At 43.0% G+C, this 18,897-nt stretch overlaps 1 protein-coding gene across 1 annotated transcript in view; it reads right to left on the bottom strand.

Moving 5' to 3' along the window:
* Positions 1–360: 360 nt before the first annotated feature.
* CTNNA1 (catenin alpha 1) overlaps positions 361–18,897 on the bottom strand; it is a 121,116-nt gene continuing 102,579 nt past the window's right edge. Inside the window, exons 12-18 of the mRNA XM_076349644.1 lie at positions 17,671–17,871; positions 16,418–16,569; positions 13,445–13,555; positions 11,738–11,919; positions 10,852–10,957; positions 4,122–4,256; positions 361–1,562 (exon numbers count right to left, since the gene is read on the bottom strand). Coding sequence (XP_076205759.1) covers positions 1,275–1,562; positions 4,122–4,256; positions 10,852–10,957; positions 11,738–11,919; positions 13,445–13,555; positions 16,418–16,569; positions 17,671–17,871 — 1,175 coding nt within the window. The 3' untranslated portion in view covers positions 361–1,274. The remainder of the gene's footprint in view (positions 1,563–4,121; positions 4,257–10,851; positions 10,958–11,737; positions 11,920–13,444; positions 13,556–16,417; positions 16,570–17,670; positions 17,872–18,897) is intronic.

Below are 18,897 nucleotides of genomic sequence, written 5' to 3'. Positions count from 1 at the left end.
AGAACAGGCTGCTTTCCATTTTAATGGAAGCTTTACAGAAACAGCAAACGCGACTTTGACCTGCGCAAGCGCTTCTTCTCCAATACTGGACTTTATCGGTACGTGTAAAACACACTGAAATTCGTAAAATTTAAATAAGACAGCGAAATTATACCTCGTAGCTGTAGTTATCACAAATAACGTATAGTCTAAATTGCAGCCTGAGCAAACACTGTTTGCTGGGTGCCTTTGGAAGCCCAAGGCGGGATGCAGAGCAATTATGAGAAATGAGTACAAAGCCGATTTGCATCTGAATGCCGGGGAGGGGGAGCGGGGGCGGGCCGGGAGCCCGCTCCATTCACAGCACCACAATACACCGGCTGGTAAAAGCAACTTTATTAGTGTCCCGCAGCAAAATACATTAGTAATTTGTAACCAGGCATTAAAATTCCCGTCCGGTGCCATACAGAAGTAATCGGCCGCCTCCGTGACTGCATGTTTTACTGGCTTTGCCCTGGGTGCTCCCCCAGCAGAGACGCCCGTGAGCGGAAGGCCGGCAGCGAGGTAACCGGCGGGTGCCCCGCACGCCGGGCACGCGTGGAAACCACCCGTCTGGCGAACAGCTTGAAGGCAGCCCAGGGAAAGCGGCATCGCCCAGCCACGCACCACCAAGCACGTCTCCAAAGGCGGCCCCCAGCAAAACCCAACCCAGGCAAGGGTGGATAGTTTTTCCAGATGTTTTCCAGCTGTGGTCACGCTGTTGCGGCAGCGCGGCTAGCGCCTGCTGTATTTTCACACTCCTTTGAGCGTACAAAGTTTGTTCCCTCTCCGCCCCAACAGCGGGAACACACTAATACATACCATACCTTAATTCATTTTTTTTAGAGTGAAAAGACCTAACTTTCCTCTCTTGATCACAATGAAAAACTGCAGTCTCCGAGTAGCATGATTCAACTATTAGTGTTAACCGTTAGTGTTACTGTAAAATCCTCTTTGGTTATAGGACATTTTATTTAAAGCAAGATTATACAAAATAATTTTCCGCTAGAAATACACCCCTGAAATCTAAAAGCAATCTAAATTAACACACTTCCGCAGGCTGAAGCTATTTTGATAGGACTTAGAAATTTGAGTATTTCCCCACGTAATCTAAACAAAGTTATCAAAATTATATTAAGTAAATACATTTTGAGGAATAGTAAACTTTTGAAAAATCCTTGGAATATTAAAAGTAGAGTTCTGGAAGTAGCAGTAGTGGGCTAGAGAAAAAAAATAACCAAGACAGAGACCTCTCGTTAAATACTCTCCATTGCCTTGAATTCACTGAGAGCCTGCACCGGGTTAACGTGTTTCTTCTGGGACGCCCTCTTGATTTTAGTCTGGGTTTCGTCTTGTTTCTCCCTCTTGACCAGGGGTTTCTTCTCCGGAGCCTTCATCTTCCAAGAGACGGCGGGAAGATTGAGCGAAGCCATGCCCTGGGACTTCTGGTACTTGGTCGATGCCACGTAGGAAGCCTTCACGGTTTGCACCACCGCGTTCATCAGGTTCTTGGCTGCTTGGATAAGAGACATGGCACTGTCCACCTGCCAAACGGTAAGACGCGAGCGTTATACGCCGTAAACCCCACACAAATACAGTATTCCAGAAAACACGATAGTCCTGGGGTGTAAAAGCACTCAAAAACTGATTTTTCTGGGTTTTCTTGTGAAATCTGAGGTTCCAAATTCAAGGCGGTATTTTTCTTCAGACACTAAGTGGTAAAAACCTGACTTGTGCCACCAAAAAAAAAGCGCAATGTTTGCCCACGAGCTGTGCCTCTTCCATATTAATGGCAATCGAAGAGACTCGTATGCTCCTGTTTGCTTTTGTGACTAAGCTTTAACAGTAGCTTATTCTCTAGTGAAATTAATAAAGCTGTAGTAATATCTTAATCACTGATAATAAATATTTAAATCGCCCTAGAATATTAAGTTGTATTGGAAAGGAAGGAACACAACTGCATCTTCAGCCGGGCCTGGAGCCCCTTCCCAGGTGGTTCCTGATTTACAAGAGCATTAAAATGAGGAAAAAAAGCGCATTTGCCAAAGGTTTAGCGCATGGCAGAGATGAAGAGACAAAAATGGGGCAGGGTGGAAGAGAGAGGGGAGGACCACTGAGGTGACCTCAGCTGGGACCCCACTCCTCCGGGTGCCAGTGCCCTGCTCTGGGTGGGACCTCTGGCTTGTGAATGCTGAACGGTCTGGGCAGGGTTTCGTCCTTGGGCAGGATTTCTGCATCTCTGCTAAGCTACTGCAAAAGCTCAGCTACCTCTACACACTTAAATTCCAGCGTTGTAGACATCTAAGGTAGGTTTTGGGAAAGACCTTGAAGCCATTGCTTATCTAGCAGCAAAATAAATTGAGCAGGAGGTCGGTTGCTTTTGTTATGGTGCTGGTACCTTCCTTTCCATCACGCGGTGTTTTGAGCACCACAACTGCAGATCTGATCTGTGCCCTCCAGCAAATCAGTGTCGTCTGCTTTCCTCGCCCCAGTCAGCACGCTGGGAAACACTTTCATTGCATTTGACTATTTCCATGAATCTTCACAGCAGGAAGAATCGTATTAAATGCAGTGAAAGCAAGGAGGTACTTTTCTAAATGAATTGTCAGATTGCTTAGGGTGCAAGCTCTTACTGCCTTGGTTATAGCTCTGCTTTCACAAAATTTCTGCGGTATATGGATGGGAGAGGACATTAACGTTGAAGAGATTTCTACTTTTAGACAGGTGAAGTCCCTGGACTGGCAGAGGTCTTCATCTGATAGAAGCTTAACACTACTACTGGCAATATTTAGTCCCAATGGACAGACTCGTGGAGAACAGATAAAGCCAGGAGATTAGACTACAGATGCCAGCCTGTTCATATAACTAATTTATGGCAGAAGGGTATGTAAATTCTGAAGACACTGAATAACTGCAGTAAAACCCTGGAGTACGTATTATTGCATAATGACACATCTACTTCTTTGACAGCACGATGCCTTCAGCCTTCCAGCTAATAGGCCATCAGGCATGCAACAGAGACACACAGCAATACATGTTTCATTACATCTCATCACTCGGCTCCGCCGCGCTGGAAATCTGAGCGTGTGGGACTGGCAGCAGTAGGAGGTGCAGCAGAGAAGCCCGTCTCCCCTGCAAAGGTGCTAAGCTTATGCAAGTGTGGTCCACCACCACCACTGCTTCTGCAGCAGGTTGCTGCAGACCTCCCTCAGCTGCTGCTGTCCCGAAGCACTCATTCTACAATTCTAGCTTGTTTGCGGGGGAAAAAACGTGCTAAGAAGTTTAAGCATTTGAAGTATCTACATGGCAGGAGGTGGTAAGTTTTTTTCCATTTGCTTTTAAGGATTCAGATAGCAATATTGGACTATCGGCCACTTCTGTCCCTTCTTCAAACCTCCTACCTCAGTCACGACATGGATGGACAAGAGCACCAGTGATCAAACGTACCCATCTAGGGCAAGGAGGAATATGCCAGAAGAAATTAAGAATTTAGTTCTACTTCCCGCCCCCCAAATATCCATCATATAGATTCCTTTTAGGAGGAAGCATTTCTTGAACTACTGTGAAAAAATTATTTGCTAAGTAATAGCTAGAATAAGGAAGCAGGCTGGCCTACGGCAGCTTTCAGCTGTCATAAAACAGAGCAGTCACTAAAAATCCCTGCACTCTTCAGGGCACAGCTATTTTGAAATAGTAACATCTCTGGAGCATTGCAGGACCCCAGCATGTTCCAAGGCTGTGCAGAGACATGGGGTAGGTTTAGCTATGCTGATTAAAGTGGTTTAACCTCACTAAGAGTGAAAAACAGTCTGGAAAAACAGTAGATTACACCAAGGTAAAGCGACTCTGTCTACGAACACAGTTGAGTAAGGAAAAGTGAAGTCTGTATTTGCATTTTCCCCCCTTTCAAACAGTGTTTCCTCCGAGAACAACGAGGCAGTGCAGGCAGTATTATAAACTCTGCATACATTAAAACTTTGACTGAATGCTCCAAAATCTCTTGTCTAAATTCTGTATTGTTTAGAATAAAAGCTTAGCTTGGAATAATTGTTACCCCTGGAAGAAAAACCGCATGAAGTGGACTTGTCATAGCTCATACATACCCCAGACACAACCAGCTCCCCTCCGAGGTTTTGAACTTCAGCCTTCACTTTGCTACAGATATTCAGCTGATGGCAATACAGTGCGATGCGCTGCAGGTAGGCTAGGAGGTCCTGCTTGCACGCAGAATCGGGGCACTGGAAAAACAAAGGTCAAGTTTTACTTTGCAATCACGAAAACTGGAACAGAAATCATTTAGGGAGAAACCAGACAACTCCATTCTGAAATAGTAAATGTGCTCCAGAGATTATTCCACCTTCTGCTGAGCTTTGGTTTTCAAAAGACAAGTGAGCAATACATGGGCATCACTAAATACATATAAAAAACCCGAAGCAATAAACACGGGCTATCAGAACACAGGGGCAGCCGCTGGACAAAATAACCGGGATCCTTTCAGCTGCACGGCTGCCCTTGAACTCCCTGCGAGGAGGAGGAGGAGGGCTACGTCACCTTTCCAGAGCAGGTCTGTTAACTACAAAACATCCTTCCTGTACACTGTACAGGACACAGCAGCAATGATTTGACATCCAAGATCTCAAGTTGCGACTAGCAGATGTTACCAAATCCAGCCTCAATTTCCAATCTTAAGTATTTTAAGCTAGGAAATGATAAACCCGACAGTTACTCAATTATTTCCAGCAAAGTAGATATTTTCCTGACTTCTGCTCCCATTTCTTAGCAGTGTGGAAACTAGGTTCCTCACCAGGCATGAAATAAAATTTTTAAAGTGCTTGCTGAAGCACTCATCCGTAAGATAAAAGTAACTTTTTCAGCTTTGCAATTGAAAGACTACGTAGGTACCAGAGACTGCAGTGCAGTTCAGAAAGCTGTTTTCTCGGACAGAAACGAAGGGCCATTCCTTGCTTTGCAGAGCCAAGCGGTGAGATGATTAACGAGCCAGTCTCACGCTGGATTTCAAAACAAGAGGAGCCCTGCTGAGGGGCAGCCACAGTCCAAAACGGGATCTGCAAGTATAAGACAAAAAGGCTACGGGAAGCCTTTCACCACCCATGCCAGTCCTGCAGTTATCTTTAAAAACGGCAGCAAGCATGGTGGTCCTCATCGCTTCTCCAAAGAGTAACGGGCCATCTCAGATCTACTGGCACGCTCTGGCTGTATGAAGACGAGTGAATAAAGCAGCTGGCACGCACTGAACTCCACAAACCCTTTGCTCGCCAGCCTCTCACGCTGCTGATGAATAAACCCAAGGGCATGTGTGCCACGCTCCTGCCCCGTGCATACAGCGCTAGCGGGGCACCTCCAGCTGCCTGCACCCCAGCGTGGGGCACCAAACATCTCGCGACTGGGTAAATACTCGGGCAGGCTCTGACCTCCAGACGTCGCTGGCAGTGCTGCAAGAAGTGCCCGAGACGACAGATTTTAAACCAGTCTGGATACATTCATGATGCCAGAAGCTATTGCAATAGGGATGCAGGGGGTATTACGGTCCGACAGGTCATGTTCTGGTGCCTGCAGGTGAGGACACCACGCTGACAGCATGTACGTTTCTGACCAAAGCAGGAAGTTTAGAGCTGGGTGCTACGTGCATACACGGAACACCCTGAATTTCAAGGCCACGTGCTTTTACACTGCATTGTGTCAAACGCACTGTCGCTTAAACCCTGATCTGAACCCCAGAGCAAGCATGACTAGTTGTACTGCGCTGCAAGCTCCAGTGCTATTTCCTCCTCTGAAATGGCCACTTTGCAATTCATCTTCTCATCGTCCCGCCAAGTGTTCACAGGTCTCCTGGACAAAGCCAGTATCAGACTCACAACGATTCTTACTTTTCTGCTCTAAGGCAGGCAACATTGTACCCAGCATTATTTCACCTCTAGCACCGTACCAGCAAATCAGGAATTCAACTGGCATTAACCAGGGACAGGACTAAAGGCAGACCCCGCAGTGATCCCCCATCCCTCCTAGACGGCTGTACCCCATCCAGAAACTCCTTAAAGCTCCATCACCCAGGGTCCTGGCACACAATCCCCGATCACTAAATGCAGGCTTCCCATCACCCCATACACACACACACTCATGTACAAAATCCAAATGCTTTTCCCTGGCCCCACAGCTTAGCTTGACTCGATGGCAAGCAGGGCACACCACCCTCTGCTTCTCCCCTCCAGGCAGTGCATTAGCTGCAGGTCTGCCCGACCAGCCGCTTGTCCCGGAGAAGCCTGGCACCAGCTGCCTCCAGGCGAGCACCAAAAACTCCACAGAAACCACGAGGACTGCAGTGGTTTACCAGTGTTAGACGTGAGAAGGAGAGAAGAGTCTTGCTCTAAGCAGCATTCGCTTCTCTTCACCCAGCACCTGCTTGCTCTTTCCACTGACCAGACCCTGCTGAGATTCAGAGAGCTGCACAGTCTGCGAGAGCTCCTCTCCACACACCCCTGTTCACAGCAAAATCCCATCTCATCTAGTACCCTGATCCTGTACAGCAGACTACCAAATGAAGATTCATAATAGACACAGTACGCTTGGAAGAATAACCTTAAATGTAGCACCAATTTACTACTTTAAGCTTCACTGGAGCTCAAGCTTATTGCTTACGGCCACACAGCCTCTCCTCTCCTTTCCAAGCAAGGTAAAAATCCCCTCTTGGGTGTCAGCAGTAGGGTCCAAGCCCTAAATCTCACTGCAGACCTTCTCTCCTCAGCTACAGTTCTAGCTGTACAAGATGGAAGCAGGAACCAAAGTTACCCTGTATATAAAGGGCACAAAAGGAGACTGCACCAGAACAGGCTGTCGTGTCACACAAGCAGTGGTGTGCAAACAGGGGGTCACATTCACACGGTGCATTTGCTTCCTACACCAGTAACTGATCTTCCATAACAGCCATTTGACTCTGAAAGGATTGTGAGTGTAGCTAATAAATACATTTGTTTTTTCCAGGGCCAGAACAAGTGGGTTTATTAAGCCAATGTGGTATTTCAGCACAGCAGAGAGAACGCAGCTGTACTATATGTTGCATATAGAGATGCCTCTGTATGGCAGGCTGCTGAGCTGTGATCTAAGGCAGCACACACACATACACACAATGCGCTACACCAGGATTTCTGGCAAGCTGGGACAAGCAGATCAGGCTGTGCAAGACAGGCTACGGAAATTTGGATGGCTTTACGGGCATCTGACCCTGTGTGTCCACCAACTAACAGAAATCACCTTCCGATTCCCAAGGAAAGCTCATAAAAACATCTGAAGTATCTGCAACTCTTACGTAGACATGTTGCTTCCATCCGTGAACTAAAAACCGTGAATAACAAAGCAGCGAAGCTTGCAGGTTAATTTTTTAAGCTAATCAATATTAGTCAGCAGTACAAGATGTTTTAGAGAAAGTCCACAAATAGCGTCGGCCAAAGAGCTAATGAAAAGCTGAAATTACCATTTTGGAAAATGCTCTCCATCTCCCAAACAGCTCATCTAACAAAGTGAACGAGCAGCACAGCGGCAGATTGAATTGAATGTTGACAAATGCACAATACGGCACATCAGAAGGACTGCTAAACAATTCAAGGTACTTTATGGGTTGTGAGTTTATGGAAACCATTTAAGGAAAGACACTCAAGGAAAGAGGCTGCTGCATGTTTACCAATGGCTGAAGGAGGCAGCAAAACAGTGGGGGAAGCAGTGGAATAGGAAACATGATTCAGTTGTATATATCAGTATGACATGAGTTGGAAAACCATGTCCTATACTGTGTGTGCTATTTCTGTGAGCAGAATAGAGAATTCAGTTCAAAGACAGATGAAGTTTGAATAGAGATGTAACACAAGATAAAAAAGAACATCAACAAAAGGCACTGTGGATGCCTGTATGAGCCCGGTTCTTTCCTATGCAGGAACACTCAGATAAAAACCAAAGAACCCAAAAGGCAACAATTTCAACACTGATTAAGAAAGATTACATTATTGTATTAACCTCCAACAGCCATAGACGCAAAAAACAACTGTCTGCAGAGCTAGCTTGGGAGGATTCCCACAACATGGTCACAGCAGATAGCTGCACTGTAGACAGAAACAAATGTGTGTTGGGGGACACCCCCACCTCCCCAAACCCCCCAAAATGAGATGCTGCCACAGACTCAATGGTGGTTGTTGGCAAAAGCTAAGCTGGCTGCTCCAAGTCAAATCCAGGATCCATCCCGGACAGAGCCAACACGCATGCACATTCGCTTCCCACCACCCCAGCTGCGCCTGCGGAGAAGCAGAATCACCTTTTTCTCCCTTTTTGCAAAGAACAGGAGCAGGGAAAGACAGAAGAGCTCTCATGCAGTGTGCTGATTAAGACAAGCACACAGTCCCCATCCCCACGCGTCTGGGAGGTGTAAGCAAGCAACTGCAGAGACTTTTCTTCCTCCCACTGTACCTCCAGTTTAGGGTAACAGTAATTCACAATAAAATGCCCCTGCCAGCCCTATGTAACAGCTGGGCTCGGCACTGTTTGGTTAGAGAAGCTGAAAGCAGGCATTTAGGGGAAGCAGTTACCACGGCAGGACAGGCACGTGGCAAGGCGTGCCAGCAGCTGTCACCCAGGACAGCCGTGAGCCTGTGCCCGGAGCGCAGCCCTGGACCAGCCTCCACAGCGCATGGACCAGTCTCGACAGCAAAAGCCTGCCGGAGCCTTTTTCTGGGAAGCGGGGCAATCCCTACGCTTCCCCCCAGCTCCTTCCAATTTAATGACTGGATACTGATACAACCTCCCACCACTATCAAAGAGAAAAAGTAACAGAATTTTTCTTTTGCTTTGTAAGTATTTCAACATTAAAAAAAATAATATGGAGAATCATTGTTCTAGCTGCAAATCATTTTCATTTGTGTTGTACTCATAACTTCTTCATACTCCCCCATTCAAAACAAGCAGGCTGCTGCTTTGAGTGAAAGATGGAACACCTTTGGGAAAATCTGCTGGCTGATGGCTAGACACTTTTCAACAGACGTAAAATACCTTGGATAATAGCTTTTATGGTTTCAAAGGAAATGTGCTGTAAAACTGCCTGACGGCAGGAGTTAGGAGTTCCTGACACACTAACACGAGGGGTCATGATTCATCCAGTGTCACATGGTGAACAGGACATAAAAACCCATCCATTTGTTAAAAGCCCGTATTAGGCATAGGAAGGTATTAGTGCTCCACTGAAATGGTTGCATTGTACGTCCTCTGTAACTGTCAGATCGTTCTACATTAACAGATCACTACAAGTTTCTAAAGAATATGTAAGCATATCTAATGAAATATGTAAGCTGAAAGTATTAGTAGAGTACGGAATCAGAAAAAAAAAAATCTATATTCTTGTCAAAATGACTAACTGTACAGTCCTGCTCATATTTATCTTCAAACATGTGTTTAATCTTTTACATTTTTAAGGCCCTTACTTCTACTAAAAGGAGCCATTTAGTTTTCTTCTATATTTTGAAATGGCTCAGTGCAGAAAACTGTATACCAAGTTTGCATAAAACATGTGAATTAAAGAAAAAAAAGCATTGTAAACCTTCAGCCCAAGATCCCCCGAGATCTGTAACACAAACTGCTCCTTGCTTCATTTACCTACAGCAGCAGCGCACCTGATTCTTCCAGAAACACGGCTGTCAAAATGCTATAGCAAGGAGACCCATTTTAAAAAGCACTTTTCAACTTTATCTTCCCATCGAACATTTCTCACTGCACCATTAATAAATTAGGGTGAAGACAACATCCTCTGGATGCAACATTTAAAGAGAGATCTGCATTACAAAGATTTACTTCCAAAGTGACACAGTTTTATTTAAAGCCTTGCATTATGAATTTACATCCAGAGAAGGACTGAAAAGCAAGCGACAGCTGTACAAAATAAACTTTAGTCCATGATCTCAGACTTAACCTACCTGCATTTCAGGGTCTCTCTTGAAGGCAGAATATTATTACTAAGGCTGATGTTTCTCTGCAATTTGGGTGTGGACCGAGACCAAAGGTGCTTTTGCTTGGCCCAACCCAGTTTCTGAAGTGGCTCAGGACAGGTGGATGCATTGCATAAAACCCCATTGCACTGAACAAGCCCATACTTGTTCAATCCTATAGAATTATTTTCAAATACCTTTGTACATATAGCACAACAACATGCACAACAGCCTGGGACAGCGTAGAAAATGCTCGGGTCACTACGTGCCTTGCTCAAAGTCTTCATCAACTCTGACAAGACAACAAAAAAAATACTAGAGAGTTTTGACAAACTCACCATTCAGTCTATGCGGCATTTGAAAATCGTTACTATTAAAAAGCTGCCTCAAAAATAATATTAAAGGTTGTGCAATAGGCCGTGTGCAATAATTATGGTGTGGCCTATGCAGTCTCGTCATTGCTTTGGAAAGTATTGGGCATATTCTGAGCATGACAGAAGCGACAGGAATTCAGTTTCAGTCCTGTTCAGTTTGAGAAACTGGCCTAGATACTATGTGACATGAAGCAGTGTTGGCATATTGCTACCTTAAAATGGCAGGTGCCCGATTTAAGCCAAGGAGCTGCTAGTGTTACTGCTGGACATATTTAGCTGCTTACACTGCTTAGGGTGGCAGAAGAGCAACTAGAAAGAACAGGCTAGAATTTTCCAGCAGCAAATCTGGAAAATCAGTTAAAAAACCCCTCAAACCTCAAAACTAAACACATTTTCTTCTGTTCATTGCGTCTGCAGTACTAAAAGATCTCCTATTGCTCATTTGTGCTGGAGGCTTATGAAAATGAATTGTGACTTACATGGTCAGCAATAGTCCGTCCCAGCTTGTCCATCCTTGACCCAGCCTCTGCAATCTTCTTGGCTGCACTAATCACATCTGACGTATTTTTCAGTGGACCTTTACCTCTGCAAAACAGAACAGAGTCTACCTTTTAGCACCAGAAAACTGGAAGAGTGAACTATATATTGCTTTACTCATCCTGTTCCATATAATACTGGAAGTGATTCCTCACCCAAACTGCGTGAATAAGGTTGCACAGAAATAGGCAGGTGTAACCATTACAGCGCCTTCATTTTCAAGACATTTTCCCCCTTCCAGCCCCTCCCCATATTTAGATTAAATCTAGGAATAAAAACATCTTAAATTTTACTTTTTTAAGCAACCTAATGATGATAAGAGATAACATTTTAGAAGACAGATTTGCAATTTTCATGGAATGCAACAGCAAGTTTAAAAAAATAGTGGTGTATAAAATCTGGTAAATGAATTTCAAAAGGCATCAAAACCCCTCTCTTTCTTTTGCAAATAACTGTACTAGGAACTATTTCTGCAGTACAGCAAGCCCATAGAATTTAATGTTGTAAGGAACTGAGTAAATATATATATATATACACATTTTTATATATATATATATATATTCCTTGGGACAAAAATCACCCTTAAGAAAGACAGGCAGGCAACAACTGCTGTGTACCTATAGATCAATTTAAACAGTTACTACCTCCCAGTCACTGCATAGTAATGCATCTCCCAAGTTAATACACAGGCTCTTTAATAGGGTAACATTTAAAGGAAATTGTAAGAAGTAAGACTCTTAAGAGTACTTGCAAAATATTTCATTGAAAGGTCAGCATCCCAGCCAGTTCTGAGAGAAGGTGTTGTGTGCACAAATTAAAAAGACTCACCTGGTGAAGTCTGTCATTTCCATCATAATCATACACATTTGTTTTGCCAGAACAATTATGTCATTACCGCTGTCATCCCATTTTGATACTTCAGCATCCAATTTACTCTTTTCTTCCTGGAAGCTTGCGACCTGCTCAGCAATCTTAGCTTTTTGCTCTTGAGGGAGCTGAGCCATGATAGCCTGAAAGAGAGAGTTTCCTTAACATTGCCTTATGCCGCCGCTTGTAGAAGGCTTTTTGGAACATTTCACTAGTAACTGATTTAAGTCATGTAGATGAGGGATAAAGCTTTAATAGCAATCCTCAGCTTTACAGAACCATTTCCTTCCATTTTGAGCCAAAGTTTATGGTCTTTCTTAAGAAAGGGTGCCCAGAAAGACAAACTGACGTCTGAAAGGCGGGCATTCGCACGATAAAATTGTTAGACACCGAACAAGTTTGCCACATATTACCATCCATCAAAGAAAAACTGCATGAAGAGGAGGGACTTGCCTTTTCTACAAAATTTAGGAGTTTTAAAAGGAAGTTCCACTTGGGTATCTTTCAGTGTTGCAATGCACAGAAGAAATACTATGAGTCCCTTTCCTGCAAAAAGCTAGATGTACTATTTTGAAACACGCATACTGAGGAAAAAGTAAGTGAAAATAAAGAGTATGTGCTTACTCCTGAATAAAATCTATTAGACTACGTTCACAGCCTATATGAGGCTCAATACCCTTGCCTTCATAAATATTAGGAGCATTCATGCCTCCAGAAGCAGGTGAAAAGGAGTCTTCAGTACAAAAAGAAGCCTCTGGCAGCAGCCATGCTAAAAGGTAGATTAGAAATGTCTGCATTTAAATAAAAGGGGAGAGAGGGATACAGGAATAGAGAGTGCCTGTACAAGGAAGGAGAGCATAAAAAATACTCTCAGTTAGTAAAAGCCAACATGGCAGAAGTTTGATAAATAGGGCCTAGCTACTTCTTGCCTGGTTTCAGGCTAGAAGCTCCTTCACAAAAAAATCTTTCGTGGCACTTTCCCAAGAGTATAAATTGTTATCGATCCAGAAGGGGACGTGTCAACTAAAAACAATACGTAAGGCCTGTTTTTCGTTCAACATACTGATTTTAAGGTTTCATCTATTAATGATTATATATTGCCTATCAATGCTTTCATTTTTAACAGTCATAGGAAATGCATTTCCTATGAAATGATTTCATTTTTGAGCTCCTCTCAACATTGTCTTGATTAAATGCTCAGCGGCCAAACACACACCAACATGTGCGTGAGAAGACATTTTGTAAAAAATGTCTGAACTGCAGAGCTATCTATTTCTTGCCCACAAACTTAGTATTTGCGTGTTGAAAATAACATTAGTACAATGGAATGATTTGCCCCGTATCTCCCTGCAGGAGCTCAGCTAATTAAACGGCAGTGCCTACGTCTGCGATGTCAAAGTATAAAGTAGTTCATCGGTATTAAAAGGATCTTGATCTTTCAGAACATCCAAAATAAAACACAGACGTTTCTGATGTCCATCAGACCAGCACATGCCGCATTTCGCTTAGCCTCCTTTTCAGAAGAAAACTGGAAACAAAAGAACGCCAGTTTTCTGATCCAACGTTTTCACCACCACCCCCAAAAAATTTAACCTGGATTTTCAAAGCAAGTTGAACTGTTTCTTGAAGGCAGGTCACGGTTTTATAATGCTCAGATTTCTTCCTTACCCTCGCACTTTGTCCAGCAATGAGCTGATCATCTTCAGTCTGAATACTTGTTCTGCTTCGGACGTCGAAATCCTCAGTCTCAAAGTCAGAATCATCCAACTCTTCAGGAGTCTGAGGAAAGAGTAATTCAGTCAGAGTCAAACAATAGATTTCATGGCTCTAAAAATCAACAAGAATATTGTTTTTCAAGCAGAGAGAATGGAAATAAATGAAGGTAAAAATTATTCCATGTTTTCAACAAAAAGGTAAATATAAGGACTGTATCCAGCTTGTGAACACGTGTGATAATATATGCTTGACTGCTCATTTTAAACACCATAGGGATCCTCAAAATTTCATACCAGTAACTAAACATCTGAGATTTGTCAGGACACTAACACACTCAGGATTTGAAACACAGAAAAAAGTTTTTGAAAAATGAACAATTTTTTTGCAACTTGGTTAAATGTAAAAGCTTCACTTGAGATTCTGAAGCTAAAATTACACACAGCTTTAAGGCCTGGTTCAAAACCACAGACGTCGTCTTTAGCACAATTATGAATCAAAGCATCGACTAAATTAACAACAGATAAAACATATCAAAATTTATTCTTATCCCCCAGGAAAAGCTGGAAATTTTTAGCTAGTAAGGGCCAGCATTTATGCTGTAGGCTAAACACATCTGACCTAGTTCCTGCTTGCCTAGGATTTATTTTTGCTACTGCCAGTCTGTAGCTGGCAAACTTTTTATAAAGCTTATCAAGTTTAAACAGCATGTTTGTCAAAATACTACATCTTTGCCTAGAGTGGCACTTCATGACTATTTTGCAGAGCTGGATCAACAAAGAACTTCACTGATAAATGCAATAAATTGTGATTAACAGACAAGATGCAAATAAAGTCCCTGTTCTTCATATTTCTTTCTTATGATTGGAATTTTACAAACTTGTTTTCCAATACAGACACCTTGAGATACAGTGAAAATAAAGATGGATATGCAAAATAGTTGCCAAAAAGCAAAGGTGAGTATGCTGACAATCAAGAACTAGGGTATTTCAGCCACCATCTCCTCTCCATGCCTTGAAGAACAGAGTATATTCACAAAATCAGCATAAGGACATATACTAATAAGTAGCTCAGCGTATCAATATTTAAAAAATTTAAAAAAATTAAAGAAAACAGTTCTGCTGCATCTTTAGAAACTGTTTATGATTCTCAAGCCCCCTTCTCTTCCCATCCATCCCGAAGCCCAAACAACCTGGAGTATACAAAGTGTAATTCTGCCTTTCAACCTGTCATCAAGAGCAAAAACTCCTCTCGGGGGGTGATGAGAGATTGCCTGGGGATCAGGGAGGAAAAAGCTTTACTTCAATAACCTACAGATAGAGTAAGATTTTAGTTTTGAAAATACACTGCATAAACGCAAAAATTAGGGTGTTTGAGTGACTTTTCCTTCTGGTTCCTGTAAAAAACAAGTGCCACCGGACAAAGTTTCAAGTGAAACAGCTTGTTTGCCCCAGCCGAGCTTAGCAGCAGCCCCCTGCAAGCGTGGTTACTCCTGTGGTCCAGTTTGAGACAATGCCCTGGAGAAGTGATGGCCTGGCATCTCCATTTGGATGACTCTCTTATCCTAAATACATTCTAGACCTTACAGCCCTTTGGACAACAAATACTAACATTTTAACTTTTTTATAGGTCACTGGTATGTCACCAGTGAGCTGCCGTTAGCTACTGGCAGCTGCGATAAAGCCGTGGCACTCTGACATCAGAGACACGGCGCAAGGAGAAACGTCAGGATTCCTGGCATCGCCAGCTCGGCTAATTACTGACGACGTGGAATTGGCAGTCATACTTTCATATCCTGAATAACAAGGACTTTAGCGGGGGGTGAATCAATTTAGTTTGTCTGCATAGCAGGAAAGCACTGATATCTTCATCTAACATTGCTTGTCTATAAATCCTGAGCTTAAGTTTGAAAAAAATTATATGGAGAGCACATATGTGGTTGTCAGCTTTTCTTCTGATTTTCCATCTGATTCTTTGCTTTAAGCAGCAAACATGGAAGACACTGTTGCAATGGTTACTATAATCACATATATTCTGGGGCTGTACGTCCTCAATTTACTTATCACCAAAATGTATCTGCCATGGTTACCGTTCTGAAAGATGAAGACAGTTTCTCCGCAAGGCGTTGAGTCAGAGGGGTACAAGGAAAAAAGAAAAAAAAGTAATAAAGTAATTTGTTTTTGCTGTGTCTGGCTCCTGCCCATTTTTACCACACTAAGATTCAAGGAATATGCCCACAGGTCAGCTTCAACCATAACTTTCTTTTCTGCATCCCTTCAATCAACTGCAGGAGCCCTTCTGCATCTTCCCCACACGCCTACCAGTCTAACGCTGCCTGACCTACCAGAAATTAGGAATTCCAAGTCACACTCACTGCACCTGAAACATGCAAGCACAGAAGAGATAAAGCCTCTGTGAACCGGTCCCTGTTTACTGAGGCTAGCCAATTAACGAATTACATGCTCTAGGAACTATACACTGAACTCATCTAAACCTGTTTTTGACTAACTAGCATTAATTCCCCAAATTTACTTAATAAAGAGCCATCAGGTTTTATTTCTAAGCTCTCAAACCATCAAAAAGCATCTACAGTTAAGAATCCACTTGCTGTTGTTAAATCAAAGGTCACTGATTTTAGCACATTAACAAGCAAGGCATTAACATGATATTACAAAAGATGCGTGAAGGGTATTTAGCATCACAACTCTGGCTATCATTGATGCTCAGATCTGTTTAATGAATTTGAATCAAAACATACTTCTGAAGTACTCCACAGAGCGATTAGCAGTTTTTAAGACAGAATGTTAATATGAGCTAAACAAAAATCTTACGCTGCCTGCTCTCAATAAAACTGATGCATGTCAGTTCAATAGAGGTGGGGGAAAGTGAGCAGAAAAACAGAAAGCTGTTTAAGTAAGTTATGCTCACCCGGATCATCAGTACGGCTTTCCTGATATCTCGTATTCCGTCATACACCAGTCGCGAAGCATCGATAAATTCGTTTTCATCCATTGGCTGAGCAGGGTCTGAACTCAGTGCTTCCACAGCAGCTTCTACTTGCTCAGTAAACCGCGGCATAACTGAATTAAGAACACAAAATAAGAGTCAGTCCCCACCCCAATGCCATTTTCTGTGTGTGTGTGTGCGCCTCGTTGTTAACTATCACTGGAAACTCTGCAGTGGTTCCATTTAAATTCAAAACCTTTGTTATAGAAGGACACCAATACTGTAGCTCAAGTCTTACGTTCACTTCAATTTCTGTTTACTCTACTGCTATTTGGTTTTTTCCCCCTTAGCCAGTGAAAAGTTTATCACACCCTTCTAGTGGACAAGGAGAAAACACCTGGGGAAGCAGTTAGAATCTATGGGATAAAATATTAAGCATTTGTTTACTATTCCCTGTAGATGTACACCATTTTGGGGGAAAAAAATACTATTACCACGACAAAGCTCAAGTTTAACAAGGCACTGGAAGCAGGCAGGTTGCACTGCTGTACTTCAGTGACTCACTGCACCCCAGGAAGAACATCACAGAACCATTTACAGTCTGTTTGCTTCTTCAGTGTCACCCTTGATTCTTCATCACAGTTGTAATTAAAGCAAACCCAACAACTAATAGTTGGCACAGCACTCATTGAAGCAAGCAGAATCATTCCTTACCCTATATGGATGTTACCAGCTAGCTCACAGGAAACACCCTAATTTCTCGTTTAGGGGTGGCTGACTACAGCCTACAATGTTTCTTTAACTGTTGAAGATATTTTACAAAATTTTCCCTAATACTATTACCCAGAATTTACTCTACTGGGCCAATAGGCAGAAATCCTTTCTGGAACCTGAGCACTGACAGAGGCTGGTACAATACTGCAAGATGACCAGCATAACTTTCAAGCCCTGTCTCACTGTTTGGGACTCGTTCCCCGGTGTTTTAGCTTTCTACAGCTCAGTCAATGACAGCAAGCACATTCAGGGAGACCTTGCGCACTGCTGAGTTTTAAGCCAGTCAACACAGCAAAATTACATTTCTCATTTTGCAACAGCTCTGCAAATAACTCCCACTAATTTTCATTATAGTATGTAAATGGAGCCTTTAATAGATTTCACAGGTACATTACTATCCAGTTGCCCGTGCGCTTGTAAGCAGTATGAATTCAGGGATCTTGGGAGTAACCAACTCTTACCTGTGTTGGACAGTAACTTAGTTGCTTCCAACACCTTCTCAGTGTAGACTCCAGGTTCGTAGTTATCCATTTCAGAAGTGACAACATGAATGACTCTAGCAGCACGTCCTCGGATTGCACCAGCTGTGCGGTCTAAACCATCAACATCTTTTTCTTGGAGAGCAATCACACATTTGTTTACATCTTCTAAAATATGATTCTCTGGTGGTAAAAGAAGGAGGATTTAGATGGTAATATCTTCTTTTCTGTTGCAGTCATCAGCATTGCAATTTCTCAGTTTGCAACCTGCTCTATGAACCTCCAGTGAGATGCTGTAAAGCATTAATTTTTAAGCTTGCTATGACCAGTGAACAGCTGACCTTCCCAACCAGGTGTCAAAAAACCCCATCAGTCCATTCACCTACTGGCATCCACACTTCTTGCCCCTGTTTGTACTCGATTTGACCAAGAGAAAAGCTCAGTTCAGCTGCATTCTCCCCTAACGTGTTTCTTTCCATATTCCTCCCCTGGACTGCCAAAGCCCTTATTGCAAATATTTGCAAGCCACTCCCCCGTCATTCCACGTGCGTGGGGTGATGAGGCACCCTCCCCAGTGCCACACCTAATCCACTCAGCCCTCTAATAGACTGGGGCGCTTGTTGCACGTTCCTAGCTTCCTACATAGTGTTTTCCGACAACCACACACATACCACCAGAGAATATTAAACTATTAGTCCTCCATCAAATTTAAGACATACAACATATGCAGTGATTTATGCAGAAAGCGTTCCAGCGACAGAGTACTCATTGCCTCCTAAGAAAACAGAAAATAAAGCCAGGACCTCTGTCTGTAATTTACTTTTAGAATATACGTTTTCTTTCTTACCCAGAGATATTTTCCCCCATTTATCAAGTCCAAGAGGCCCAAAACGTGTAAAAACCCCTAAGAGATTTCTGAAGATGCCTAAAGAGGTTGGGATCCTCATTTGGGGAAACCTACCCAAAAGGTCTTCCAAACACTGTTAGAGACCTCTTTAATATATCGGTACCATCGCTTTGACATTGCTATCCGACATCAGCATTTGTGCTGCTTGGTAAGAAACCAACTTGGAAACATTTCTGCTCTGTCACTTAAAACCAGAGTTACTTACCATTGACTTAATCATGCTACACTGCCAATCCATGCCACTGAAGTGGCTTTTATTCCCTACGCAGGTAGTAAAAGAGCCATTTTGCAAGAGTTTGTAG

Source organism: Aptenodytes patagonicus, chromosome 12 (assembly GCF_965638725.1).
Source record: "Aptenodytes patagonicus chromosome 12, bAptPat1.pri.cur, whole genome shotgun sequence".
Taxonomy (NCBI): Eukaryota; Metazoa; Chordata; class Aves; order Sphenisciformes; family Spheniscidae; genus Aptenodytes; species Aptenodytes patagonicus.
Note: the sequence above shows the minus strand (reverse complement) of the source record. Positions and strands in the feature narration are given on the sequence as shown.